The sequence below is a fragment of the Xenopus tropicalis genome, chromosome 6, assembly GCF_000004195.4.
Source record: "Xenopus tropicalis strain Nigerian chromosome 6, UCB_Xtro_10.0, whole genome shotgun sequence".
In the NCBI taxonomy this organism is placed as follows: domain Eukaryota; kingdom Metazoa; phylum Chordata; class Amphibia; order Anura; family Pipidae; genus Xenopus; species Xenopus tropicalis.
The window spans coordinates 4,988,051-5,006,005 of NC_030682.2; the positions used below are offsets into that span (position 1 = coordinate 4,988,051).

The 17,955-nt window shown below is 51.3% G+C and overlaps 2 protein-coding genes across 6 annotated transcripts in view; one reads left to right on the forward strand and one right to left on the reverse strand.

Moving 5' to 3' along the window:
• The window catches only part of LOC101730917 (gastrula zinc finger protein XlCGF57.1-like), a 66,659-nt gene extending 56,821 nt beyond the window's left edge, over window positions 1–9,838 (forward strand). The window contains exons 1-4 of one of the 3 annotated variants that reach the window (XM_031904274.1): window positions 1,548–1,762; window positions 5,470–5,578; window positions 6,141–6,248; window positions 8,435–9,838. In XM_031904274.1, the coding sequence (XP_031760134.1) occupies window positions 5,560–5,578; window positions 6,141–6,248; window positions 8,435–9,660 (1,353 nt within the window). In that variant the 5' untranslated portion in view covers window positions 1,548–1,762; window positions 5,470–5,559 and the 3' untranslated portion in view covers window positions 9,661–9,838. Of the gene's footprint in view, window positions 1–1,547; window positions 1,763–5,469; window positions 5,579–6,140; window positions 6,249–6,514; window positions 6,553–8,023; window positions 8,138–8,434 lie in introns of those variants that run through there. The other 2 variants (XM_031904273.1, XM_031904272.1) reach the window with 2 other exon arrangements.
• Window positions 9,839–14,310: 4,472 nt separating this feature from the next.
• On the reverse strand, window positions 14,311–17,181 carry LOC116411620 (gastrula zinc finger protein XlCGF52.1-like). Of its 3 annotated transcripts, XM_031904281.1 has the most exons (4): window positions 16,918–17,181; window positions 16,704–16,817; window positions 16,314–16,415; window positions 14,311–15,523 (listed from the first exon to the last, which is right to left on the reverse strand). In XM_031904281.1, exons 2-4 carry the CDS (start codon window positions 16,792–16,794, stop codon window positions 14,460–14,462), a joined length of 1,257 nt encoding a protein of 418 aa, XP_031760141.1. In that variant the 5' UTR covers window positions 16,795–16,817; window positions 16,918–17,181; the 3' UTR covers window positions 14,311–14,459. The 3 variants fall into 3 exon arrangements, with proteins under 3 accessions (XP_031760141.1, XP_031760140.1, XP_031760142.1); XM_031904280.1 differs by having other exon boundaries at window positions 16,704–17,181; XM_031904282.1 differs by lacking the exon at window positions 16,314–16,415 and having other exon boundaries at window positions 16,704–17,181.
• Window positions 17,182–17,955: the final 774 nt, after the last annotated feature.

A 17,955-nucleotide genomic window follows, 5' to 3' on the forward strand; every position in this document is an offset into this window, starting at 1 on the left:
GCAGAAGAGGCAGCTGCCTAGGGTGCAATGATTGGGGGGCCTCTCCTGCCTACCCCTAGTGCTACTTTGTCATTGTCTCCGCCGCTTGTCATTAGCGGCGGAGGCAATGACCGATCTAATCGCCCCGCCCCTCCTGCACCTCCTCCTGTGCTTTGGCGCCGTTCGGGGGGGGTGGGAAGGGGGCGGAGTTGGCCGACTGGGTTGCCTAGGGCTTGGCCCGCCCTGTTATGCAGTTCCTAATAGGAGGGAGTAGGCTGGGTTGGTGTGTGGCCCAGGGCCAACTAGGGCCACCCGGGTTCTTTCCCTGTGTACTGAAAGCCCAGTCCGACCCAGGCAGCATGGTGGCCCTTCTGTCGTGCAGATACATAGAGCAGTTTAATTGGCTGCTGAGAAAGCTGCCCCACTGTGTGCGTGAATGTAATAGCTTGCAGCAGGGTTGGACTGGGGGCTGCTGGGCCCACCGGAGCTGCCACTACAGGGGCCCGGCACCCCCCCAAGGGCCCAGTCTGACCCTGTATTTCAGTGCTGTAGAATTGCTACAGAATAACACAGAGACATTAACATTAGCCCCGCCCATCTGTTCCACTTCCTGCTGCCTCCTTTCCCAGACTGTGCAGGGGGGCGGCGGCACTGTAGGATAGGAACCAATCAGCAGCTAGGCTGTGCTTCTGGCAGGGACCGTTAGGACACGCCCACCCCTCATGTGAAACCCAGACAGGGACCTGAGAGGATCTATAGGGAGCTCCAATAAAGGGGCCATTGTTACAGATAGGGTTAATGTTTAGCCCAAAGGGAAACCAGCACCGGATATTATTCATAATTGCCTACAGGGTTAGGGGTTTTCCCATTTATCCAATATGTCTCCTTTAACCAGCATCACCTGCACTTAGATACAGTGTTTCTCACATTTAATTAAATAAGTAGCTTTTGGCAGAGCCCAAAACTGAGATACAGTTGTCTCTTGGGGAAACAGAGACTCACAGATTAAAGGGCAATTTCACCTTTTTCAGCAAAACTGTAATAACACACAAAACAGGCCCCCAAAACCCCCAGAAATGTGTTCAAATTTTAAATAACCTGCCTAATTTAGTCAAATGGGAGTAGTTTTTTGGGGGGTGTGGTCGCTAAAATGGGCGTGGGCAAAAAATTTCAGCATTTTATTTTTCTCCCGCTTTCCATTTTCAAAATGTTGGCAGGTATGGAGCTGAAATTCTAATTTTTAAAGCGAAATGTTCCTCTAGTGATGCGCAACCCCCTCAGCCCTTTCTGGGCGAAACAGGTAAGTGTGGGGGCAGCAAGGGGGGCGGCGAGGAACCCTGAGCAGCGCTGGGTAAAATTCTTTTGTTTGTACCTGAATATCTGATGAATTAGCTCTTAATGTTAGTAGAGAAAATAAACAATCTCTCCCACATCCATTGTAACTGTAATGTGTATTCCCACAGCTAGAAATGTATACACCATCCCACCAACAAGATGGCGGCACCCTATGGTAGGGTTACAGGCAGGAACTGAGACAGAGCGGCTCTCTGAGAAAGGAAGGCGGAACCTAACTACATCATCGGGAGGAGACAGAGGTACCACTCCAGGGGCGGGATGAGAGGAACCAGTGCCTCCCCTGTGGCTGTGTCTATATACAGTACGGATGGAGCCGAGATGTGAGGAACCGGCTGGGAGTTTGTGTCCTGCTGCCCCTGTAACTCCCTCCCCTGTGTCCCTGGCATTGTCCCTCCCCTGCACTCACATCTCCAGCCTGGGCTACTGGGTAAGTGCTTTTCCCTCCTCCTCCTCCTCCTCCTCCCTGCACTGTCTGTGGGACTGGGGGTTAATCCCGCTGCAGGGGCTGATAGAGAGGGGCGGCTGTGGGACTGGGGGTTAATCCCGCTGCAGGGGCCGATAGAGAGGGGCGGCTGTGGGACTGGGGGTTAATCCCGCTGCAGGGGCTGATAGAGAGGGGCGGCTGTGGGACTGGGGGTTAATCCCGCTGCAGGGGCTGATAGAGAGGGGCGGCTGTGGGACTGGGGGTTAATCCCGCTGCAGGGGCTGATAGAGAGGGGCGGCTGTGGGACTGGGGGTTAATCCCGCTGCAGGGGCCGATAGAGAGGGGCGGCTGTGGGACTGGGGGTTAATCCCGCTGCCGGGGCCGATAGAGAGGGGCGGCTGTGGGACTGGGGGTTAATCCCGCTGCAGGGGCTGATAGAGAGGGGCGGCTGTGGGACTGGGGGTTAATCCCGCTGCCGGGGCCGATAGAGAGGGGCGGCTGTGGGACTGGGGGTTAATCCCGCTGCAGGGGCCGATAGAGAGGGGCGGCTGTGGGACTGGGGGTTAATCCCGCTGCAGGGGCTGATAGAGAGGGGCGGCTGTGGGACTGGGGGTTAATCCCGCTGCAGGGGCTGATAGAGAGGGGCGGCTGTGGGACTGGGGGTTAATCCCGCTGCAGGGGCCGATAGAGAGGGGCGGCTGTGGGTTAATCCCGCTGCAGGGGCTGATAGAGAGGGGCGGCTGTGGGACTGGGGGTTAATCCCGCTGCAGGGGCTGATAGAGAGGGGCGGCTGTGGGACTGGGGGTTAATCCCGCTGCAGGGGCTGATAGAGAGGGGCGGCTGTGGGACTGGGGGTTAATCCCGCTGCAGGGGCTGATAGAGAGGGGCGGCTGTGGGACTGGGGGTTAATCCCGCTGCAGGGGCTGATAGAGAGGGGCGGCTGTGGGACTAGGGGTTAATCCCGCTGCAGGGGCCGATAGAGAGGGGCGGCTGTGGGTTAATCCCGCTGCAGGGGCTGATAGAGAGGGGCGGCTGTGGGACTGGGGGTTAATCCCGCTGCAGGGGCTGATAGAGAGGGGCGGCTGTGGGACTGGGGGTTAATCCCGCTGCAGGGGCTGATAGAGAGGGGCGGCTGTGGGACTGGGGGTTAATCCCGCTGCAGGGGCTGATAGAGAGGGGCGGCTGTGGGACTGGGGGTTAATCCCGCTGCAGGGGCTGATAGAGAGGGGCGGCTGTGGGACTGGGGGTTAATCCCGCTGCAGGGGCTGATAGAGAGGGGCGGCTGTGGGACTGGGGGTTAATCCCGCTGCAGGGGCTGATAGAGAGGGGCGGCTGTGGGACTGGGGGTTAATCCCGCTGCAGGGGCTGATAGAGAGGGGCGGCTGTGGGACTGGGGGTTAATCCCGCTGCAGGGGCCGATAGAGAGGGGCGGCTGTGGGACTGGGGGTTAATCCCGCTGCAGGGGCTGATAGAGAGGGGCGGCTGTGGGACTGGGGGTTAATCCCGCTGCAGGGGCCGATAGAGAGGGGCGGCTGTGGGACTGGGGGTTAATCCCGCTGCCGGGGCCGATAGAGAGGGGCGGCTGTGGGACTGGGGGTTAATCCCGCTGCAGGGGCTGATAGAGAGGGGCGGCTGTGGGACTGGGGGTTAATCCCGCTGCCGGGGCCGATAGAGAGGGGCGGCTGTGGGACTGGGGGTTAATCCCGCTGCAGGGGCCGATAGAGAGGGGCGGCTGTGGGACTGGGGGTTAATCCCGCTGCAGGGGCTGATAGAGAGGGGCGGCTGTGGGACTGGGGGTTAATCCCGCTGCAGGGGCCGATAGAGAGGGGCGGCTGTGGGACTGGGGGTTAATCCCGCTGCAGGGGCTGATAGAGAGGGGCGGCTGTGGGACTGGGGGTTAATCCCGCTGCAGGGGCTGATAGAGAGGGGCGGCTGTGGGACTGGGGGTTAATCCCGCTGCAGGGGCCGATAGAGAGGGGCGGCTGTGGGTTAATCCCGCTGCAGGGGCTGATAGAGAGGGGCGGCTGTGGGACTGGGGGTTAATCCCGCTGCAGGGGCTGATAGAGAGGGGCGGCTGTGGGACTGGGGGTTAATCCCGCTGCAGGGGCTGATAGAGAGGGGCGGCTGTGGGACTGGGGGTTAATCCCGCTGCAGGGGCCGATAGAGAGGGGCGGCTGTGGGTTAATCCCGCTGCAGGGGCTGATAGAGAGGGGCGGCTGTGGGACTGGGGGTTAATCCCGCTGCAGGGGCTGATAGAGAGGGGCGGCTGTGGGACTGGGGGTTAATCCCGCTGCAGGGGCTGATAGAGAGGGGCGGCTGTGGGACTGGGGGTTAATCCCGCTGCAGGGGCTGATAGAGAGGGGCGGCTGTGGGACTGGGGGTTAATCCCGCTGCAGGGGCTGATAGAGAGGGGCGGCTGTGGGACTGGGGGTTAATCCCGCTGCAGGGGCTGATAGAGAGGGGGCGGCTGTGGGACTGGGGGTTAATCCCGCTGCAGGGGCCGATAGAGAGGGGCGGCTGTGGGACTGGGGGTTAATCCCGCTGCAGGGGCTGATAGAGAGGGGCGGCTGTGGGACTGGGGGTTAATCCCGCTGCAGGGGCTGATAGAGAGGGGCGGCTGTGGGACTGGGGGTTAATCCCGCTGCAGGGGCTGATAGAGAGGGGCGGCTGTGGGACTGGGGGTTAATCCCGCTGCAGGGGCCGATAGAGAGGGGCGGCTGTGGGACTGGGGGTTAATCCCGCTGCAGGGGCCGATAGAGAGGGGCAGCTGTGGGACTGGGGGTTAATCCCGCTGCAGGGGCTGATAGAGAGGGGCGGCTGTGGGACTGGGGGTTAATCCCGCTGCAGGGGCCGATAGAGAGGGGCAGCTGTGGGACTGGGGGTTAATCCCGCTGCAGGGGCTGATAGAGAGGGGCGGCTGTGGGACTGGGGGTTAATCCCGCTGCAGGGGCTGATAGAGAGGGGCGGCTGTGGGACTGGGGGTTAATCCCGCTGCAGGGGCTGATAGAGAGGGGCGGCTGTGGGACTGGGGGTTAATCCCGCTGCAGGGGCCGATAGAGAGGGGCGGCTGTGGGACTGGGGGTTAATCCCGCTGCAGGGGCTGATAGAGAGGGGAGGCTGTGGGACTGGGGGTTAATCCCGCTGCAGGGGCTGATAGAGAGGGGCGGCTGTGGGACTGGGGGTTAATCCCGCTGCAGGGGCCGATAGAGAGGGGCGGCTGTGGGACTGGGGGTTAATCCCGCTGCAGGGGCTGATAGAGAGGGGCGGCTGTGGGACTGGGGGTTAATCCCGCTGCAGGGGCCGATAGAGAGGGGCGGCTGTGGGACTGGGGGTTAATCCCGCTGCAGGGGCCGATAGAGAGGGGCGGCTGTGGGACTGGGGGTTAATCCCGCTGCAGGGGCTGATAGAGAGGGGCGGCTGTGGGACTGGGGGTTAATCCCGCTGCAGGGGCCGATAGAGAGGGGCGGCTGTGGGACTGGGGGTTAATCCCGCTGCAGGGGCTGATAGAGAGGGGCGGCTGTGGGACTGGGGGTTAATCCCGCTGCAGGGGCTGATAGAGAGGGGCGGCTGTGGGACTGGGGGTTAATCCCGCTGCAGGGGCCGATAGAGAGGGGCGGCTGTGGGACTGGGGGTTAATCCCGCTGCAGGGGCTGATAGAGAGGGGCGGCTGTGGGACTGGGGGTTAATCCCACTTCTGCTGTTTCCCACAGACAGGACATTCCTGATGGATCTCAGGCACTTCTGATACACAGTGAGTGTGGGGCCCCCCTATCCGCGCACAGGCCCCGTCCATTCCCAACATGGAGTCACACTTGCCCCGTGAGTAGATATTTATCTGGGTGGGAAATGGTGGTGCAACTCATAATCTTAAGTGAGTTAACCCCTTGCTCCCCATGAGCAGGTTCTGGTTTTATCAAAATATGGGCATTTCATAAGATTTGCTCTTTTCGTAAAGGGCCCCTACTCTGGTAAAATTGTTTCACTCACTGGAAGTGAGAAGTAATGGGGCCGGCACACAGGTTGGGGGAACAATACTATTTTGGGTAGAACAGGGCACTGATGTTGTGGGTCAATGCTTGGGGACATTATTGTACTGACACAGGAAAGAGCCTTCCCCAAACCAAATTAAACAAGTAGGCCTGGGGGAACTGCCAGGGATGTCATTGTACATTCTAGCCTTAAAGGGGACTTATTTGTGTGAAAAAGGAATGTGCTTTAAAAACTAGTGTTTCCGGCTGATTTATTGAAAATTTTCCCAAAACCCCACTAGCCCCGCCCATCTCTTCCACTTCCTGCTGGCTCCTTCCCCAGGCTGCAGAGTAATAAGTGTAATGCACCTAATGAACTAGACATATAATTAACTGCTTGTTGGTGTAATAAGGTTTCCCAGAGGGTGAACCACAAACAATAAAGATAAAGGAAGAAGAACCGGACCCTGACGATCATCTGGTCCAAATGGAAAGCTCAGCAGCGCCACTTACTGATGGGGGTAAGTAGCTGGGGGTGCTGTGTGTAACACCAGGCTGGATTTTAGGGTTCTGGTGGTTGTACTGGTCCAACTGGAGGCTCCTGTTGTTTGACTGTTCTTGCAGTACCGGCCCATTACTTACCTGTAAGACACTAATAGGCTAATTGGTATTTAGGAAGACATTCAGTAGCTTCTGTATAATTGCACAGCACATTCATTTTCATTTTATTTTTGTTTTTTAAAGTGAAATGGGAGACTGAAGAGCCGGACACTGAGGAGCCTCTGCCCACAGTAAAGAGGGAAATGGATCCCGTTCCTGGGGCCGGTGAGTAACGTTTCCCTATTAATAAGGCACCAAGGCACTTCCTTACTCCCAGCTTTACACGGCCCTGTCTCTCCCTTACTCCCAGCTTTACACGGCCCTGTCTCTCCCTTACTCCCAGCTTTACGCGGCCCTGTCTCTCCCTTACTCCCAGCTTTACGCGGCCCTGTCTCTCCCTTACTCCCAGCTTTACGCGGCCCTGTCTCTCCCTTACTCCCAGCTTTACACGGCCATGTCTCTCCCTTACTCCCAGCTTTACACGGCCCTGTCTCTCCCTTACTCCCAGCTTTACACGGCCATGTCTCTCCCTTACTCCCAGCTTTACACGGCCATGTCTCTCCCTTACTCCCAGCTTTACACGGCCCTGTCTCTCCCTTACTCCCAGCTTTACACGGCCCTGTCTCTCCCTTACTCCCAGCTTTACACAGCCCTGTCTCTCCCTTACTCCCAGCTTTACACGGCCCTGTCTCTCCCTTACTCCCAGCTTTACACGGCCCTGTCTCTCCCTTACTCCCAGCTTTACACGGCCCTGTCTCTCCCTTACTCCCAGCTTTACGCGGCCCTGTCTCTCCCTTACTCCCAGCTTTACGCGGCCCTGTCTCTCCCTTACTCCCAGCTTTACACGGCCCTGTCTCTCCCTTACTCCCAGCTTTACACGGCCCTGTCTCTCCCTTACTCCCAGCTTTACACAGCCCTGTCTCTCCCTTACTCCCAGCTTTACACGGCCCTGTCTCTCCCTTACTCCCAGCTTTACACGGCCCTGTCTCTCCCTTACTCCCAGCTTTACACGGCCCTGTCTCTCCCTTACTCCCAGCTTTACGCGGCCCTGTCTCTCCCTTACTCCCAGCTTTACGCGGCCCTGTCTCTCCCTTACTCCCAGCTTTACGCGGCCCTGTCTCTCCCTTACTCCCAGCTTTACGCGGCCCTGTCTCTCCCTTACTCCCAGCTTTACGCGGCCCTGTCTCTCCCTTACTCCCAGCTTTACGCGGCCCTGTCTCTCCCTTACTCCCAGCTTTACGCGGCCCTGTCTCTCCCTTACTCCCAGCTTTACGCGGCCCTGTCTCTCCCTTACTCCCAGCTTTACGCGGCCCTGTCTCTCCCTTACTCCCAGCTTTACACGGCCCTGTCTCTCCCTTACTCCCAGCTTTACACGGCCCTGTCTCTCCCTTACTCCCAGCTTTACACGGCCCTGTCTCTCCCTTACTCCCAGCTTTACACGGCCCTGTCTCTCCCTTACTCCCAGCTTTACACGGCCCTGTCTCTCCCTAACTCCCAGCTTTACATGGCCCTGTCTCTCCCTTACTCCCAGCTTTACACGGCCCTGTCTCTCCCTTACTCCCAGCTTTACACGGCCCTGTCTCTCCCTTACTCCCAGCTTTACGCGGCCCTGTCTCTCCCTTACTCCCAGCTTTACGCGGCCCTGTCTCTCCCTTACTCCCAGCTTTACACGGCCCTGTCTCTCCCTTACTGGCAGGTTCCCCAGAGCCACAGCCAGAAATATTACAGATAAAGATAAAGGAAGATGAACTGGACTCGGAAGATGATCTGAACCAAATAGAAACCATGATAGTTCCACTTACTGATGGGGGTAAGTAGGCAGGATTGCATCATAATCATTTCTTTATATTGTTTTTAAACCTGAAATCTTTGATTTCTTTCTTCCCTACCAGCATTGCTCACATCTGCCTCTCTCAGCATTTCCCACCTGTTTCCACTGAACCCTATTTCCTTTTAATCTGTCTGCACAAATCTCCCCACAGTCTGTAGCACATAAAATCCCTTTCATTAAAGGTACCTGCACTCTAATTGCGCTTTATTGAGCCCTAATACATGTATTTGGCTAACAAGTTGATCAGGGATACTTATGGAATGTTTCTTTATGTAGGAAATTGCCTTAATGATAAAAGAAGTCTGGAATATGGAACAGTCCGGGGAAGGCTCCAGGTGGCAGAAGGCAGTGACTGCTCAGACACAGAAGTGGCGCCTTTGGGGGGCGCTAGGGTATTGGGGGCACAACCCACAGCACTGACTGACTGTGCCAGACACAAGGATTGCTCTGACGCATCCGGTTTTATCTGTAACAAATGCGGCCTGTGTTTCTCTGTGACTGACGATCTTCTCGCACACCTCTGCACCCAGACAGCCAATGAGAATTCCATCTGCCCCCAAAAGAAAAAGCAGCCGGAGTCCAAGCCTTTTATCTGTTCTGTGTGCGGAAAGAAATACAACAGTAAAAATGGCTTCCGAGCGCACAAACTGGTTCACACGGGGGAGAAGTCTTTCACGTGTTCTCAGTGCGGGAAGAGCTTCTACCAAAAGATGAGCCTTGCCATACACGAGTGGCTTCACACGGGGGAGAAACCATTCACGTGCACAGAGTGCGGGAAGTCGTTCTCGCTAAAGAGCCACCTCCGCAGCCACCTGAAAGTTCACACGACGGAGAAGCAGTTTTCATGTAAAGAATGCGGAAAAGGTTTCTCCCACAGGTTCAGCCTTGCGTCACACGTCCGAGTGCACACGGGGGAGAAACCCTTCACCTGTTTGGAATGCGGCAAAAGCTTTACACACAAGTTCAGCCTTTCCCTACACGAGAGGACTCACACTGGGGAGAAAGTGTTCACTTGCACGGAATGCGGGAAAACCTTTTTTCAAAATAACAAACTTTTAAGACATCAAATGACCCACACGGGGGAGAAACCATTCACTTGCACGGAGTGTGGGAAAAGCTTCTCTCGGAAGATCAGCCTTTTGTCGCATGAAAGGATCCACACGGGAGAGAAACCCTATACCTGCGGCGTGTGTGGGAAGAGCTTCACTCACAGAGCCACGCTCTCAATACACGAGAAGATTCACTCGGGGGACAGACCGTTTGCATGCAGTGAATGTAGCAAAAGCTTTTACCAGAGGAGCAGGCTTCACATCCATCAGATGACTCACACAGGGGAGAAACCCTATACATGCACTGAGTGTGGCAGAGGCTTCACCCAAAAGGGCAACCTCCGCACTCACCAGAAGGTTCACAGAGAGAAGCGCTACCAGTGCGCGGAATGCGGTGAGGGCTTTTCTTCAAAGATCAGTTTTAGGAAACACAAAAAGCTCCACTCAGGGTAGAGACCTTGTTCAGAGACCGAAGAACTTCCCCAAGCGCCATATCCCTCAGGCTGCGGGGGTTAATTCCATGGGAAGCCTTTATATCAGGCATGGGCAGACTGGGGGCAGTATTTATTAACATTTATTTATAAAGCGCCAACATATCCCGCAGCGCTGTACAATAAGTGAGTTACATACATTGGGCATACAGAGTAACATATAAAGCAATCAGTAACCGATACAGGAGGGGAAGGGAGCCCTGCCCAAAAGAGCTTACACTCTACAAGGAGTAACATATAAAGCAATCAGTAACCGATACAAGAGGGGAAGAGAGCCCTGCCCAAAAGAGCTTACAATCTACAAGGAGTAACATATAAAGCAATCAGTAACCGATACAGGAGGGGAAGGGAGCCCTGCCCAAAAGAGCTTACACTCTACAAGGAGTAACATATAAAGCAATCAGTAACCGATACAAGAGGGGAAGAGAGCCCTGCCCAAAAGAGCTTACACTCTACAAGGAGTAACATATAAAGCAATCAGTAACCGATACAGGAGGGGAAGGAAGCCCTGCCCAAAAGAGCTTACACTCTACAAGGAGTAACATATAAAGCAATCAGTAACCGATACAGGAGGGGAAGGAAGCCCTGCCCAAAAGAGCTTACACTCTACAAGGAGTAACATATAAAGCAATCAGTAACCGATACAGGAGGGGAAGAGAGCCCTGCCCAAAAGAGCTTACACTCTACAAGGAGTAACATATAAAGCAATCAGTAACCGATACAAGAGGGGAAGAGAGCCCTGCCCAAAAGAGCTTACAATCTACAAAGTAAGAACCTTGGTGGCCCCTAGATCCAGGCTATTAGAGAGCAGGGTCAGCAATGGCAGGTATCTGTAGCTTCCAGCAATGTGTGATAGCCGACAGTCTGACTAGTGTTGCACAGAGGCCGTAGCATCAACCCGCAGCCATTGGCTAGTGCCTCCTGTGTTCCTCTGTTCGGTTTCCATTATAATATTGCTGTAACATTATTCCACCTCCAACGTTTCATCCACAACATCTTCCTGTACCAGGGCTGCTCTCTTCCACATGGGCAGGGGGGGCGGGCCTTGGGACTCGACCATCCAATAGGTGATGTTTGACCAGAAGAAGCAGAAATGGAGCAAAAGTTTCTTCTACTGACTGAAGCTCCATCCGTCTTATAGGGGACATATTGTGTGGAAAAACAGTATTGGTGCCAAAGAATTGTACTCGTCTAAATACAGAAGGAATGGGCTTTAAACAGTAGTGTTTGAGCTGATTTATTGAAAATTTCTCCAAAAACCCCACTAGCCCCGCCCATCTGTCCCACTTCCTGCTGCCTCCTTTCCCAGGCTGTGCAGGGGGGCGGTGGCACTGTAGGATAGGAACCAATCAGCAGCTAGGCTGACCTGATAGGGAACTGAAGCCTGTCTGTGCTTGTGTGAGTGCAGGGCTGTGATTGGCTCTCCCCCTCCTACTGTGCTTCTGGCAGGGACCGTTAGGACACACCCACCCCTCATGTGAAACCCAGACAGGGACCTGAGAGGATCTATAGGGAGCTCCAATAAAGGGGCCATTGTTACAGATACAACAACCAATCAGATGTTAATGTTCATGCTTACACAGATCCCAACAGATTTTCTCCTGATCCATAAACTTAACCTGTCACACTTCCCTGCTGCTCCATTTACCTCCCTTGTGCACTGGTCATTGCAGGGTCGGAATGGCCCAACATTACCGTGAGAAGACCCATTGGCCCTGCTGAACATGTGGTGGCGCAACAGCGAGTCTGTTTATGCATTAGGCGGATCCCTGGGGTAAGATTTTTTGATGGGCCCCAACATAGGCGGAGGGAGACTTGTTTGTTTGGGGGCTATAGACGGGCCATACACAGACTGACCTATAGCCAATGTGACACTTAGTGGATTCGCTGCTGGTGTAAAAAATTAACCTCCCAACTACCTCTTGCCGTTCCCACTGACTCCCAGGGATACTGTGCAAAAGTGCGGGTGGGAGGGCTTATTTCACCCTAAAATGCTTAGGATGTAAAAGTATTCATACAGGCACTTCTGTGAGGGGTTCTCCATCCATTTGTGTTTGGGATCAGTTAGCTTAAAGGGGGTAGTTCACCTTTAAATTAACTTTTAATATGATGTAGACATTCTGAGACTATTTGCAATTGGTCCTCTTTTTTTATTTTTAATGGTTTTTCAATTATTTAGCTTTTTGTTCAACAGCTCTCCATTTGGTATTGCAGCAGCTATCTGGTTGCTAGGGTCTAATTTACCCTAGCAACCAGGTAGTGGTTTAAACGAGAGATGGGAATATGAATAGTTAAGGGGCCTGCATGGAAAAATAAGACATAAAATGTCACAATAATAATAAAATTGTAGCCTTGCAGAACAATAGTTTTTGGCTGTTGGGGTCAGTGACCCCCATTTGAAAGCTGGAAAGAGGTAGAAGAGAAAGGCAAATTAGTCAAGAACTATAAAAAAGTTAATTAAGAAGACCAATTGCAAAGTTGCTAGGAATACTAATAGTTAACTTAAAAGTGAATATCCCCTTTAGATGCACATTATATACAGTGAGGAGCAGTGGGTACAGATGGCAGATATTCAGGCCCTGGCACTATAACACTGGCACGGATACACAACATTGGCCCCACTGTAACTTACTATAAATGAACAAAACAATGACAAAAAAAAAAAAAAATAGTGCAAAAAATAACAAAAACATAAAAGCACATGAAAACTGCAGCAAAAGCTGAGAGTTGGTTCTTAGGTAAAGTTACAGCTGCAGATTCTTCTTTTCAGTCTTTCAAACCTTTTATCCAGAAAGCTCCGAATTACAGAAAGGCCGTCTGCCATAGACTCCATTTTAATCAAATAATTCAGAGTTTTCAAACTGATTTCCCTTTTCTCTGTAATAATAAAACAGTACCTGTACTTGATCCCAACTAAGATATAATTACCCCTTATTGGGGGCAGAACAGCCCTATTGGGTTTATTTAATGGTTAAATGATTCCCTTTTCTCTGTAATAATAAAACAGTACCTGTACTTGATCCCAACTAAGATATAATTACCCCTTATTGGGGGCAGAACAGCCCTATTGGGTTTATTTAATGGTTAAATGATTCCCTTTTCTCTGTAATAATAAAACAGTACCTGTACTTGATCCCAACTAAGATATAATTACCCCTTATTGGGGCAGAACAGCCCTATTGGGTTTATTTAATGGTTAAATGATTCCCTTTTCTCTGTAATAATAAAACAGTACCTGTACTTGATCCCAACTAAGATATAATTACCCCTTATTGGGGCAGAACAGCCCTATTGGGTTTATTTCATGGTTAAATGATTCCCTTTTCTCTGTAATAATAAAACAGTACCTGTACTTGATCCCAACTAAGATATAATTACCCCTTATTGGGGCAGAACAGCCCTATTGGGTTTATTTCATGGTTAAATGATTCCCTTTTCTCTGTAATAATAAAACAGTACCTGTACTTGATCCCAACTAAGATATAATTACCCCTTATTGGGGGCAGAACAGCCCTATTGGGTTTATTTCATGGTTAAATGATTCCCTTTTCTCTGTAATAATAAAACAGTACCTGTACTTGATCCCAACTAAGATATAATTACCCCTTATTGGGGCAGAACAGCCCTATTGGGTTTATTTAATGGTTAAATGATTCCCTTTTCTCTGTAATAATAAAACAGTACCTGTACTTGATCCCAACTAAGATATAATTACCCCTTATTGGGGGCAGAACAGCCCTATTGGGTTTAATTACTGTTTTATTGATTTTTTAGTAGACTTAAGGTATGGAGATCCAAATTACGGAAAGACCCCGTATCTGGAATACCCTTGGTCCCGAGCATTCTGGATAATGGGTCCTATACCTGTATCTCCTCAGCCCTGTCTGCATCTGTGCCTTGATTGGTCAATTTTACTGTCTGTCAAGAAGGCTGTGCTCTGATTGGAGACGCCACAAGAAGAAAGATCCAATCAGAACACAGCTGATGACAGCCGAACTGGAGCTTGCAGGAACAGAAGAAGATTTCCTGATGTTAAAGGAGAAGGAAAGGTACAAACTCAGTAGCTTTATCAGAAAGGTCTGTGTAAATACAGCCATAAGCACTCACAGAAACGCTGCACTGACTCCTCTATCAAAAGAAACAGGATTTCTTGTCTCCTTTTGTGTAAACATGTTCTTAGGGTATCACACTTCCTCTCTCAGAAACAGCCTTAATTCCCGGGGCCGGAGTCTGCGCAGCTCTCTCCCCTCTCCTGCTCCCCCCTCCCACCAGAATGCTAAGATCTCCCTCCCCCTCCCTTAGGAATGTGTGATCCCAGCTATAACAGCCAGAGCTGCAGCAGGAAGCTACCTAAAATGGCAGCTGCTATCTTAAGCAAATGGAGAAAGCTTCTAAAGCTGTTACTCAGGTATGGGAATGGTTTCTGCAGAATAAATATAGGGTTCTAGGGGGCACTAATGTGGCGAATCTATTGGCAGTAACATGCCCAAATGCCTTTCCTTCTCCTTTAAGGGTTCCAGGACAGTGCAGAAACAGAGTGAGGTTTGGGGAGGCTTAGCCTCTAGCCTTATTGAAAATCCACCTATGACAACAAAGTTCCAACATATCAAACTTATCAAAAGACATTGCATTTATTTCTCATACAGGTTGTAAGGACATTTACATTTGAACATTAAATGAGTACAAACTCCACTGAGCTGGGGGGCCCCAGTCTGGGATAAATATAACCAGTTCTATGGAGTAGACGTTTTGCATCACATTCTACGCTTGGGGCCCGGGGCCAACACAATTGTTCCTGCGGCTTTTATAGTGGTTGATAAGACTATGGCTTCTCACAAAGGCCACTCCGCATTCTGCACATGTAAAAGGCTTCTCCCCTGTGTGAGTCCTGTGATGCCTCATTAGGCTGCCCCTGGAAGCAAAGCCTTTCCCACACTCCGTGCAGGTGAAGGGTTTCTCCCCCGTGTGGATCTTCTGGTGACTCTGTAAACGAGGTTTATTTCTGAATCCCTTCCCGCACTCGGTGCATGTGAATGGTTTCTCCCCTGTATGGACCATACGATGTCTCTGTAAGCTGGATTTGAAGCTGAAGCCCCTGCCACATTCAGTACATGTGAATGGCTTCAGCTCCGTATGGATCATCTGGTGTTTCTGTAAGTTGGGTTTATTGCTGAAGCCTTTCCCACATTCCCTACAGGTGAATGGTTTCACCCCTGCATGGACCATACGGTGTTGCTGTAAAATAGAATTGTTTTGGAAGCCCTTCCCGCATTCTGTACATGTGAAGGGTTTTTCCCCCGTGTGGATCATTTCATGTCTCTTTAAATGTAGTTTATTGCCGAACGCCTTCCCACATTCTGTACACGTGAATGGTTTCTCCCCTGTATGGACCAGATGATGGCTCCATAAATCAGATCTATAGCTCAGACCCTTCCCACATTCTGTGCAAGTGAAGGGTTTCTCCCCTGTGTGAGTCATCTGGTGTTTATGTAAACTTGATTTAAATCTGAAGCCCTTTCCACATTCTGTACATGGGAAGGGCTTCAGCTTTAAATGGACCATCTGATGTTGGTGCAAATATTTTCTATATTTGAAACACTTCCCACACTCTGAGCAGCTAAATCCCTTCTTCTTTGGTTCCCTGCGTGTCTGGCTGTCGGTAACATTCCCAGGCTGAGTACAGGTGTGGGCCAGGAGATCACTGCTTTGGCCACAATTGGCACAGTCTGATGGGGGAGAGATAGTGGCACAATTATCAGAACTGGTACTGGGCTCCATGTTGGTCTGTAGCTTCTGGGCACCAGAGCTCTGTAACTTTTCATTGTCTGTAGGGAGCACATTGTAGGACATAACTACTTATACAATAACTAAAACACTAACATAAATATAGTATGTTTACTCTGGGCTAAAAATTATCATTATCTGTAAAAATGGCCCCTTTATTGGAGCTCCCTATAGATCCTCTCAGGTCCCTGTCTGGGTTTCACATGAGGGGTGGGCGTGTCCTAATGGTCCCTGCCAGAAGCACAGTAGGAGGGGGAGAGCCAATCACAGCCCTGCACTCACACAAGCAAAGTTAGACTTATATCAGTATGTAGGTATGTATATATGAGGGGTTAAGAAGCAATAGGGACATTATTATATATTTATCTTTTATACAAAGGGAAAATAGAAAATATAATGATTTAGGACAATGGCACCTGTAGAGATTTTGGGCATTTTACCCCACGTTGCATTTTCTCTCTAAAACTTCAATGTTCCTAATTGGGTCCTATGGGAAATCACAGCGCCGCTGCTTTGCACAGAAAGCACTAAGCTAGGGATATCCGTAACCCCCAGAGAGAGAAGTGGCCAAAGGCACTATCTGTGTGTGTAACACGGCAGATAATAAAATACTGTGATAAAATCCCATGATAAGCGACAGCCCTTACAGACCGAGGAACTCACTTCCCAGCAGTAACATTGCCTTTCCTTGTCCTTTAATTTCTCCTTTCTAGTTAAGCACCCTAATTGGCTGTGAGTAGGGCCTGTAGGCGGGGCCAAATGCTGAGAACAAATAAAAATCAGGCACAAGTCAGGAGAGATACTGGTGTTACCCCCTCCCTGGCTACTTACCCCCATCAGTAAGTGGCGCTGCTGAGCTTTCCATTGGGGTCTGATGGTCCTCAGGGTCCGGTTCTTCTTTCTTTATCTGTAACATTTCTGCTTCTGGGGAACCTGCCAGTACATTTTCACATGTAGCAGCAACACATGATTGGGTCGGAAGTCATTGGCCATTTGTATGACTAGGAACCAACTCAACCCTACTCTTCCAGGAAGGGGGGGCAACAGATGAAGGGAAAGTAGCCCGTCTGTCTCACATTTTTTAAACTGAACTTTGGCTTTGGGGCTTCTCACATGATGAACTGGAACTCTCAGATAATATGTCCTCACCCAGCTGGTTTCAGAGACCCACAGGCACAAACAGGGAGACTGGAGTTACAGACAGAATGGCCGGCTACTTACCCCCATCAGTAGGTGGCGCTGCTGAGCTTCCCATTGGGGTCACATGATCTGCACAGTCAGGAGCTTCTTCCTTTACCTTTATCACTAACATTCCTGCTTCTGCCCCTGGGGAGGCTGCCATTATGCATTAGACAGTGTTAGAGACTGTACATTTGCAAAGAAACAGTTAATAATTCTATTAGGCAGTTCCAGGCACTCAAATGGTTTCACTCACAGTCTCTTTTTCTCCTCAGCTCTCTTCAAGCGGCTTCGGTTTGTTTTACCACTTCCTGGTTCCCACTTCCTGGACAAAGAGCCCCCCCCCCCCTTGTCACTGCGGCGGCTCATTAATCCAACTCCGGCACTGGCTTTTCAGCCCCAGTGAACACAGCCCCCATTATTCACATTCACATCTGGCTCTGTCTCGCAGAGCACTCTAACAGAGACATTTCTTTGCACTAGGATTTCTTCCAGTTACTATGCGGCAACACACATATAAACACGTCTGTGGGAGAAATAAAAGGACAGGATATGAACACACAGACATTAAATATACCCCCAGATACTGACTCTATTGCAAATGAGACAACTGGTGTCAGTAATGCACACACACAAGGGATAACAAACAGAATCCCTGACTACTTACCCCCATCAGTAACTGAACTGCAGAGCTTTCCATCAGGGTCCAATGATCTTCAGGATCTCTAATTCTCCTGGTTCTGCCCCAGGGGAACCTGCCAATATGGTTTAGACAGAGTAACAGTTAGGGTGCCCCATACATGGGCGATGTCGCCAAGCGAGCGGATCTTCTCCCGATATCCCCACCTACGGGTGGGTGATATCGGGAGAATCCAGGATAGTTTGAGTGTTTGGCCCTGGGGCCAAACAATCGAATTATAACGACGAGCATAGGAAAAGTTGGTCAGGGGATCCGACTAGATTTTCTTACCAGCCCGATCGGGATCTGGCCGATTCCAGGACAGGTATCAGTCGGGCAGGCCCGTCGGTAGCAGGCTGAAAAATCAGGCTGCTTTTGTGTTATTTGTAGTTCCTAAACCAACTGTCCCTCCTCAGCCTGTCAGTTACAGTTTCTAATGCTAACGGGCTCCTGCTGCACCAACATGGCCGCCCCCTCATAGGGGAACATGGGGGATCAGATAGAGAATGTAACAGCACCGGGCAAATATTTTAATGGCAAAATTATAAAGCTCATGCAAGGACAATATTATGATATATTTAAAAGACAGTTTCATTTCAGGTATCAGTATCTCTT